This window comes from Sapajus apella, unplaced genomic scaffold (genome assembly GCF_009761245.1).
Source record: "Sapajus apella isolate SASKATOON/1434 unplaced genomic scaffold, GSC_monkey_1.0 scaffold2, whole genome shotgun sequence".
NCBI lineage: Eukaryota > Metazoa > Chordata > Mammalia > Primates > Cebidae > Sapajus > Sapajus apella.
In genome coordinates, this window is record NW_022436942.1 from 77,943,900 (window position 1) to 77,954,696 (window position 10,797).

A 10,797-nucleotide genomic window follows, 5' to 3' on the forward strand; every position below is an offset into this window, starting at 1 on the left:
TATTTTCTATTTTAAATTTTAAGTTCAGGGGCACATGTGCAGGTTTGTTTATCAGTAAACTCATGTCATGGGGGTTTGTTGTACAGATCATTTCATCACCCACGTATTAAGCCTAGTATCCATTACTTATTTTTCCTGATCCTCTCCCTCCTCCCAACCTCCACCCTCTGATAGGCCTCAGTGTGTTTTATTCCTCTCTATGTGGCCATGTGTTCTCATCATTCAGCTCCCACTTATAAATGAAAACATGCGGTATTTGATTCTCTGTTCCTGTGTTAGTTTGCTAAGAATCATGGCCACCATCTCCATCCATGTCCCTGCACAGGACATGATCTCATTCTTTTTCATAGCTGCAGAGTAGTCCTTGGTGTAAACGCACCACATTTTCTTTACCCAGTCTATCGCTGATGGGCATTTAGGTTGATTCTCTGCCTTTGCTATTATGAATAGGCTGCAATGAACATATGCATGCATGTGACTTTATAATAGAATAATTTATATTCCTTTGGGTATATATTCAGTAACGGGATTGCTGGGTTGAATGGTATTTCTGTTTTTAGTTCTTTGAGGAATCCCCACACTGTCTTCCACAATGGTTGAACTAATTTATACTCCCACCAACAATGTATAAGTGTTCCTTTTTCTTCACAACCTCACCAGCATCTGTTTTTTGACTTTTTGATTAAAGAAGCGAACAAAGGTATTTTATGTGCCAATTTTCAATATGCCAGAAGCTACAAAAGAATTAACTTGAGTTCTCATGAACTGACTTTATCTTAAGTAAATGCCATGAATTTGAATTTTTAAATTTCTAGTAATGAAACATACTTTCATCTAGTTCAGACATGGAGATCCACATTAGATCTTTTTTTTAAGGTTCCCCTCCCTCCCTCCCTCTCTCTCTCTCTCTCTCTCTCTCTCTCTCTCCCCCCCCTCCCCCTCCCTCCCTCCCTCTCTTTCTCTCTCTGACACAGGAGACACACATACACACTTATTTTCAAATTATGGATCTTCCATCTAGTTTTGTTCATTTTCTTCCCATTTTTCTCTCAGACATTTCCTTTAGATTCAAAACCTGTACAAATTTCATGGCTACACAAATTATTTCACGTACCTAAGGGAGGCAAGAGAAGTTTAACCTAGTTTGAGGATGTACAATTCTGAAAGTTGTCAGAATCAAAATGGAGTCGCCAAACTTAAAAAAAAAAAAAAACCCTGACAATGAGAGCAGGAGAAGGCCATGAAGAGAGGGTTCTCACACTTGTATGCCTGATAAAAAGAGACTCAGCAAAAACAACAAAGCTCACTGCAATCTTATACAAAACATACTTCTGCCAGGACATCTGCCCAGAGACTACCTGTCCAACCTCCGACAGGCGTCAGTCTTGTTACTAATCTTTAAAGCCAAGGATAATTATTTCAAAAAGATTACGGAATCCTGACTTACAAACCTCTGTCTTCCTTTATCTCCCTAGATGGCCGGGTAGTTTACAATGGCATGTGAATTCCCATGGCAAAGCCTTATTCCCAAATCAATCTCTTCTTTTAGAGAGCCCTCTTTGTTTATTATTTAAATTGACACAATTTTGAAGGTTCAAATCAATGAGCTCTGTGGGACCAGAGGTAGTGCCAATTTTCAGAACATTCCACCAACTGGGACTGTGAGGAGAGCTTACCTTGCCAGCCCCAAACAAGTGGCAGCCCTTCACAGCTTCGAAAATGTTGGGTGAGATGTCTGGCTGGGCGGGAAGGTGGGACTGCGCTAGGGACTGTTTCACCTTCTTCACGTCCACAAGACACAGTGCCCGTTCTTCTCCTGAATGGGAAAAGCAACCTCTCATTAGTGTGAAGCTGTTAAGTTAAGGTGTGGGATGGTAATGGTAGTTCCAGTCACAAGTAAAAGTCATGAGAGGCCACACAGATGAACTGAGTTTTCCACAAATCCCTATAAACACATTTTAGGTCCTTGATTGATTGACTGACTGATTAACTGATTGATTCATTGGCTGGTTGATTTTGAGATGGAGTCTCACTCTGTCACCCAGGCTGGAGTGCAATGGGGTGATCTCGGCTCAACTGCAACCTTCGCCCCCTGGGTTGAAGCAGTTCTCCTGCCTCAACCTCTGAGTAGCTGGGATTACAGGCATGCACCACCACATCCAGCTAATTTTTTTTTTTTGTATTTTTAGTAGAGATGGGGTTTCACCATGTTGTTCAGGCTGGTCTTGAACTCCTGACTTCATGATCCGCCTGCCTTGGCCTCCCAAAGTGCTGGGATTACAGGCATGAGTCACCCCACCCAGCCCAGGTCCTTGATTTAAATCTAAGACAAAAACAAGTGGACTTTTAGTCAAGATTCTGAGGAGGGTGGAATTCTGCAGACACAAAATTGGAGAATGTGAACTGTACTTTCGAACATGCTTCCCAGCAAAGTAAAGAAAGAATGTGTGAGGGAGGAATGAGGGGGCATTCTATGAAGAAACAGGCTGAGACTATCCAAATATGTGGATGTCGGGAGAGGCAAGAGGCTGAGGAACTGCTCCACATTAAAGGAGACTAAAGGGGCATGAGTAAATGCAAAGCAGATTCTGGGACGTTATAGGAGCCACAGGTAAAATCTAACTATGGGCAGCATCGCGGATACTTGTATTATCCTAAGGGTCAATTTCCTAAATGCAAAAATTACAGCATGTGAAACTATTCTATGTGATTCTCTACGTGTGGATACATGCCCTTATACATTTTTCAAAACCCATAGAATGTATACCACCAAGAGAGAACACTAATGTAAACTATAGACTTAGGGTGACAATGATGTGTCAGTGTCTGTGTCAAGTTCAGTTCACTGATTGTAACAAATGTATCACTCTGGTGGGGGACGTTTGTAGTGGGGGAGGCATGCATGAGAATGGGCATATACTGAAGTTCTCTGTACCTTCCAGTTTTGCTGTGAATCTAAAACTGCTCTAAGGAATAAAATAAGGAACGCGGAAAGAAAAAAGTTGAAATTAAGAAAGGCCAGTTCTTGATCATAGTATGTCAGTTCCTGGATCCAGCCATGCCTGAAACAAGGCCTGTTTGTTTTTCGTTTTTTTCTGAGACGGAGTCTTACTCTGTTGTCCAGGCTGGAGTGCAGTGGCATGATCTCAGCTCACTGCAACCTCTGCCTCTTGGATTCAAGTAATTCTCTGCCTGAGCCTCCCGAGTAGCTGGGATTATAGGTGTGCGCCACCATGCCTGGCTAATTTTTGTATTTTTAGTAGAGATGGGATTTCACCATGTTGGCCAGGCTGGTCTTGAACTCCTGACCTCATGATCCACCCACCTCAGCCTCCCAAAGTGCTGGGATTACAGGCGTGAGCCACCACGCCCAGTCTTGTTAATGTTTTAAACACTGAATCAATATATTATCGTTTTCCCCTTTAAAAATTTAATGTCACTAACATAGTGAGAAATAAATTGTGCCCTGGTGATGTGATAGAATGCCCTCATCCTTAGGTTGATATACTGAAGAACGTGGCATCATACCTGCAACTAACTCTCAAATGGTTCAGGAAAGAAAGAGAGAGAGAGAGAGAGAGAGAGAGAGAGAGAGAGAGAGATTGATTATGTGTCTGTGTGTTAGGAAGAGAGAAAAAAATATGACAAAATATTAGCAAATGGTGACTCGAGAGTGATCACAGAGTAACAGGGTAAGCGAGCTCTCAGAATGTCATGGCCCACAGTGGTTTCATTGCAATAGGACAAAGGGTTTGGCTCTAGTGAGTCTTTGAGGCTTAGCGCTCTTCACTTGGCACACCAGGGGGATGTTCTTTGGGAATGTCAGACTGTGCTAAACTGGATACCGGAAGAAAACTGACTCTGGACAGAGGGGGTCCATTAGCTGAGGCTTGGCCATCTATGGGGACACAGAGATAAGAGCTACGACAGCTCCCCTCTGATAGTTTGTGTTTTACGAGCATGAAACGTGGCTTAACATATGGACTCCCTTCAAAGTAAAGAAAAGGCACTGTGTCCTTTGGCCTCACACCTGCTATCATGAGTAGCTTCTCCAGGTCCTTGATAATATAAATTTGGAAGACTGCTCCAATTCCTGGGACGTGGGTTAGGGAGTTTTTCAAGACATTCAGGGCATAGAGCCCTTCCTCGGTGCCCACCAACACCACCTGCAAGGGCAGAAGTCCGAAGGCAGAACATAAGCACAATCACGTCACCAGAACAATCTCTAGTAGGAGCCACGAGGCCTCCACAGCCCTTTCTTTCTTGATGGCGCGTGGTTGTAACCAGACACCAGCTGGCCGTGCCCACGCAAACATTACCTGGTCACTGAAGGGCAGTGTGCAGTTCATGTCTAGACGGTCATCACCTTCCAGTTTCAGCAGGGAGTTTCCAAGCAATTTCTTTTCATAGATGAAAGGAAAGAAAAAAAGAAGACATAGTGAGGCTGATCTGTCTATGACCAAACCATCCAGAGAGACCAAGAGAAGGTTAAGGCCATGTTATTCCTGGAAATGCTCAGAAACACACATATGCTCTTAGCTCACCCCATATTTTGATCTGAGCTCCAAATGCAAAATGCGAGTGCCACTGGTATCTCTGGGGCCGTTGTTAATTAGCATCTGAGTGATAACTTGGCTGGGATGCGGAAATAAGGGAGTGGAATAGACATGGAAAGCTACTCTGTGAGACAAAATAAGCTGAAGCTAAAGAGGTTTCACCTGCTCAGGGTTATTTAGACACATGAAAGACTCCCTCCCCCATCAGGCTGCAGCAGAAGTGCAAAGGCGCAGTGTTAGCAGCGAGCCAGCACGCCTCTGCTTCTCTTTACCTGAACCCAGGCAGGCAGGAGCTCATAAGAAACACAGTCTCGGGCCTGTTGTGTACATATTAACAAGGATTTCAGTAAAAGGCTCGTGTGTAACGACAAGCAGGTCATCCAAACAGGTCTAACCACTGAGTGAAGCTCTTTTCAAGAGGCTCGTGGTTAAGAATCTTTCAATTGCTAACACATAAAGTGTTTATTAGGAGTGAAGTGTCTGAAAAGAGCTGTTTGGTCTTCTCTGGAGCAAACACCAATGAGCAATGAGCACTGTTTGTATCCTGGAACATTCTAGGTGGGGTGATGCCAATCACAGCACACCTACGTTTCTAACATCTTAAGGATAAGTAGGACTCCAAAGCTGCCTACAGAAGAGCAAATACTGCGAAAACAACTGAGACGCTTATGAAAAGCCTTCCTGGAGGGGATGGGCTGCCAGCAGTCTATTGTACTGCTTCGTGGCCAGAGTGCTTCTAACTCAAGCCTCCAACCCAGACAAACTCGTGAGTAAACAGGACACAGGATTTCCTTATAAGTACATTTGCAGTTGCATCACCACAACCAAGGTCTACAATCCATCAGAGTAGGCTGCCGACGCCAATTCCTCCATTCTTTTTGCTTTGTTTTGGTTTTAGAGTCCAAATCTTGCTCTGTTGCCCAGGCTGGAGTACAATGGCACAATCATAGTTCACTGCAGCCTCAGCCTCCCTTCTAGCTGGAACTACAGGTGCATGTCACCACACCTAGCTAACTTACTTTCTTTTTTTTTTTTTTTAAGGGATGGGATCTTGCTATCTTGCCCAGTCTGGTTTCAAACTCCTGGGCTCAAACAATCCTCCCGCCTTGGCCTCCTGGGTCACTGGGACCACAGGCAGGAGCCAGCACATCCCTGATTCCCACATTCTAAATGGCTCACGATGCCACACAAGCAACCCTGGTACTCGTGCCTGCATCACCACCAGACTCCTAGCAGTGACAGTCTGAAGCCATCCGCCCTTTGAGAAGGAGCCCGAGGGGAATCAAGATGGCCAATGGGATTCTCGTTGTTAACACCAGTTCGCAAGTCAGCCCCCTTTACAAAGACAACCTCCAGGGCCCGTTTTCATACTCACAGCATCGGCTTCTGCTTTTTCCCTAGAAACTCTCCCACCTGCGACAACTGATTCTAAGGCGGTGACCCAGCGCTGTTTGTCGGGGAAGCTAGGAGCTAGCAAGTAGAGGGTTCTCCCGGGCCAGCAGGTGGTGTGCGGGTGAGATTCCATCTTCAGTATGTATGGGACATCTAGGAGATTCCACAGAGAGCACAGGATTGGGTGTGGATTTCCCCCATTCCCACTGGGAGGGAAGGCCCTTGAGAGATCAGAGATCCCACCAAACCAGCAAGTCCCAGTTACCGCCAAGGCAGGGGGCAGAGGAAGATGGGCCTCCTTTGCAGAGCCCATCTTCCCTGTACCACCCCTTCTGTCCCTGTTGATTGGCCAAGCCCGGCCCACCTCCAGGGCGGGGCTCCTCCAGCTCCTCCTCACCTGCTTTGGCTGTATTTGCCAGTTCAGAAGCACCAACGGCACCGTGAATAGATACATCCCCGTCGGGAAGGCACAGCTCAAATTCTTCCACCGGCCTCTGTCCAGCTTGGTGCAAAGAGGAAGGGCAGAAAGAAAAACAAAAGAACAGGAACAAGAACAAGGGGAGAAGAGAAAAGAAGAGAGAGCGAGAGAGACAGCAAGGCAGAGAGACAGGGTACGTGTGTAAAGAGAGGCGCACGAGAACAAAGAAGGGACAGAGGTGTGCAGAGAAGGCAGAGAGGGAAGATAAAAAAAAAATAAAGTGTGTCAGATGAGTAGCACAGTCAAATTTCTGATGACGATGCGGATTTATGGGTTAGTTGACTGAGGCAGAAGTTCTCGGAAGGTGTATTAGCAGGTGGAATCTTCAGGGCAGCGCCCTGCGGGTTCTTCAAGGGGGAGACCTATAGATGTGAGTATCGCACCAATAACCTTTAGAGAAGTCATTTGGTTTGTAAGTTTCAAAAATGGAAAAGCCTAGAAGGCTTTCAAGGCAGTCCAAAAAACAAAGCCTTCGCGCCAGCACTGGGGAGACCTGGGTTAGCCACGTGCAACGACCTTCCCCCTGAATTCTTAATTTACCTTCTCTGGTTTCACTGTCATAAATGAGGACTTTTGATCCCTCCAGGACAATGTACTTCCTGTCCCAGCCTTGCTGTCCTCGTTTGTTATTCCTGGAGAAAGAAGGATGGAAAAGAAAAATGTCTGAACTCGGAAGAATCATCAGGCTGGGGATGGGATGGGAGGAGGACGGGATGAGGGGGTGGCAGAGGTGGGAGAGTTCCTAGAAAAGACACTTCCCTAGAAAACATCAGGGACAGAGTGGCTTGTGCCAGCACCTGCTCCAGCCCAAGCCACCCTGCCACAGTACCTGGGCACCTTCATCCACCCTTCCAGGTGCAAGCTGCTGCTGGGCTCCTTGGTCTGGAGACCCGGAGAGTTCATTTTGTCGCGGCAGAAGGCCTCGGTGAAGTGTGTGGCGTATTCGGCAGGCAGTCCGCAGGTGGCTGGCAAGCACGTGGAGCACTTGGGGTGACACATCACCTGACATTCTAGAAAAGAACAGTGAGCCACCTGAGGGCATGCTCAGCCGACCCTGGACTCTTCCCTTCCTCTGCCAGCCAACCCCAGGGCTTCTCTACCCCCAGCCAGGCCCAGAGAGCCTGGCCCTGACTTGCAGGTAGTCTCCTGAGCTTCCCTGGTGCCAGGGCCATGCAGAAAAGGGAAACGAAAGTGCCAAGTGCTCTTGACCCAGTTTTCCAGGCTTCAATCCAGGTTGCCCACAAACAGGTGTGTAAAGAACATGCCTGCACATTTCCATTGGAGCCAGCGGAAAGGTAGGGAGAGACCGGCCTGACAAAAAGGGGCTGGGAATTAGCAAAGCCCAAGGCACTTTGAGCATCAGGTTAGAGTCATGAGCTGCAGACATATATAAACTCACAGCTTTAACAGGGGAAAAATAGCATCCTCCCACTGAAATAAGAAGCCCGAAAATGAATGCACTACATGATGAGTTAGGAAAAAATCACCTCCACCTGATAGACTTTTTTTAGCTGGAGACACACAGGTGCCCAGCACACATGCACAGATGCTGATCTTACCAAGACATTTGGATGCCTGGCGTCCAAAGTGCACGGTATCCAAACAAACGGCACACTTTGTGGCCCGCATGTTCAGTCCTACGTTGAATCGGTGAGGAATATTGTGGTGCATGCGTTCCTTAAGACGCCGACTAAATTCTGGAGGAAAATGTTTTTAAAAATCATTAGGGTACTGCAAACAATACCAACAGGAAAGTGAAAAGACAACCCACAGAATGGGAAAAAATATTTGCAAATCAAATTTCTGATAAGAGACACATATCTAGAATATATAAAGAACTCTTATGACTCAATAATAAAAAGACAACCCAATTTTAAAATGAGCCAAGAATTTAAATAGACACCTCCCCAAAGAGGATAAATGGCCAACGAGCACATTAAAAGATGCTCAACATTATTAGTCATTAGGGAGAAGCAAATCGAAACCCCAAGCAGACACCACTTCACAACCACTAGGATGTCTACAGTCTAAAACAAGGAAAATAAGTTGCTGAGGATGTGGAGAAACAAGAACCCTCACACATTCCTGGTGAAAATGTAAAAATGGTGCAGCTACTTTGGAACTCAGTCTGGTAGTTCCACAAATGGTTAAACATGGTTACCCCAGGACCCAGCAATTCCGCTCCTAGCCATATACCCAAGGGGACTGAAAGCATATGTACCCACAAAAATCTGCACATAAATGTTCACAGAAGCATAATTCACGACAGCTAAAAAGTAGAAACAACCCAAATGCCCATCAATGGTGATATGATTTGGCTGTGTCACCGCCCAAATCTCATCTTGAATTACAGCTGCCATAATTCCGATGTGTTGAGAGGGACCTGGTGGAAGATAATAGAATCACGGGGGTGATTTCGCCCATACTGTTCTTGTGGTACTAAAAAAGTCTCACAAGATCGGACGGTTTTATAAGGGGAAACCCCTCTCACTTAGTTCTTATTCTCTTTTGCCACTGCCATGTAAAGACATGCCTTTTGCCTTCCACCATGATTGTGAGCCCTCCCCAGCCACATAGAACTGTGAATCTATTAAACTTCTTTTTCTTTATAAACTACCGAGTCTCAGGTATGTCTTTATGAGCAGCATGAAAATGGACTAATACAAATGGATTAACGGATAATCAGATGTGCCATCTACACAATGGAATATTACTCGGCCATGAAAGGAATGAAGTTCTGATACATGCAACAACACAGATGAACCTTGAAAACATTACATTCCATGAAAGAACCCAGACACAAAAGGCCACATGCAGTATGATTCATCTATATGAAATGTCCAAGAGACCAAATCCACAGAGACAGAAAGTAGACTGGCAGTTGCCAAGAGGAAAATTAGTGGAAGGAGAATGTGGGGGACTGATAATGGGTATGGAGTATTTTTTGGGTGGCAGTGCCAAAATCATTCAAAAAATTAGAATGTGATGAGAGTTACACAGCCCTGTAAACTTACTGAAAAAGGCTGAATTGTACATTTTTAATGAGTGAACTGTACAGTATGCAAATTATATCTCAATAAAACCTTTAGAACAGGTTAGTTACAGACTGTGAAACTATTTTAACACTAACAGATGCATCTAGATTTATAAAACTCAACCTAAAATCTCCATTATCCAGTTATTAGGAATCAGTCTTTGTTTAAGAATATATTAGTGGTACGAGATTGACTATTTAATGGCATAGATGTCTGTGGGCATAAAGAAACATAAGCTTTTAAATCAGTTGTAAATATTTTAGTCATGAAAGCTTTGTTTTCCATGTATCTAGAGCTTTTCAGAACCCAATTTAAAAAATCACTATTATGAATTATAGAATTTCTAATTATCAAAAATATAAAACTGAAGAATTCTTTTATGTCCAGTTTTTCCATGAATAAATTCCTTTTGTTTAAAATCCAACTTTTATGAATATAAGAATTTAAATATAAATATAAGAACAGATTCCTACATTTGTATTCTAGACTGCTAAAATTAAGAACATTAGCCAGGTGCAGTGGTTCATGCCTATAATCCCAGCGCTTAGCAAGGCAGAAGTATGAGGATTGCTTGAACCTAGGAGTTTAAGACCAGCCTGGGCAATGTAGTGAGACCCTGTTCTCCACAAAGAGAAAAAAAAATTACAAGATTGATTTTTTTCCATTTAATAGGCACCCTCTCAACAGTGACCTAACTAATTAGAAGCAACTTTCAATATAGTAATCCACCCTTATGCTCAGGGGTTATATTCCAAGACCCCAGTGGATGCCGGGAACCACAGATGGTACTGAATTCTGTATATACTGTTTTTTCAATCTGATAACCAAGACAGGTAGTATGTGACTGACAGACAGGAAGTAAATACAGTGTGGATATGCAGGACAAAGGGATGATTTGCATCCCAGGCAGGAATGGAGCAGGACTGTGTGCAATTTCTTCCTGCAACTTGGAGCGGCACACAATTTAAAACTTAACAATTGTTTATTTCTGGAATTTTCCATTTATTATTTTCAGACTGCAGATGACCACTTAACCGAAACCACGGAAAGTGAAACCACGGATAATAGGGGACTACTATGGAGAGAAAATCTCAGGATCCAAGTTTCTGAATCCAACTCTGATATGCTCTCCTTATAACATCCCTCCTTCCTTTCTTGGAAAGGTGCAAGGAATAAATAACAGGAATGCACTTTGAAACTGTTTGGTGCAATATACATGAAGAAGCAATATACTGCAGTATTATCACTATTCAGGGAAGTTTCACAGCCAGAAGCACTGCTTTCCTCTATGTTGTCATCACTTTTTTTTTTTTTTTTTTTTTTTTTTTTTTTTTTG

The 10,797-nt window shown here is 44.1% G+C and overlaps 1 protein-coding gene across 8 annotated transcripts in view; it reads right to left on the reverse strand.

Moving 5' to 3' along the window:
• The window catches only part of CIT (citron rho-interacting serine/threonine kinase), a 193,867-nt gene that overhangs the window by 20,679 nt on the left and 162,391 nt on the right, over positions 1-10,797 (reverse strand). For 4 of the 8 annotated variants that reach the window (XM_032241364.1, XM_032241332.1, XM_032241325.1 and 1 more), the window contains 9 exons: positions 7,986-8,123; positions 7,256-7,436; positions 6,967-7,058; positions 6,346-6,450; positions 5,932-6,101; positions 4,829-4,873; positions 4,320-4,400; positions 4,031-4,166; positions 1,677-1,816 (listed from right to left, as the gene is read on the reverse strand). In XM_032241364.1, coding sequence (XP_032097255.1) covers positions 1,677-1,816; positions 4,031-4,166; positions 4,320-4,400; positions 4,829-4,873; positions 5,932-6,101; positions 6,346-6,450; positions 6,967-7,058; positions 7,256-7,436; positions 7,986-8,123 — 1,088 coding nt within the window. The remainder of the gene's footprint in view (positions 1-1,676; positions 1,817-4,030; positions 4,167-4,319; positions 4,401-4,828; positions 4,874-5,931; positions 6,102-6,345; positions 6,451-6,966; positions 7,059-7,255; positions 7,437-7,985; positions 8,124-10,797) is intronic. The other 4 variants (XM_032241375.1, XM_032241340.1, XM_032241385.1 and 1 more) reach the window with 1 other exon arrangement.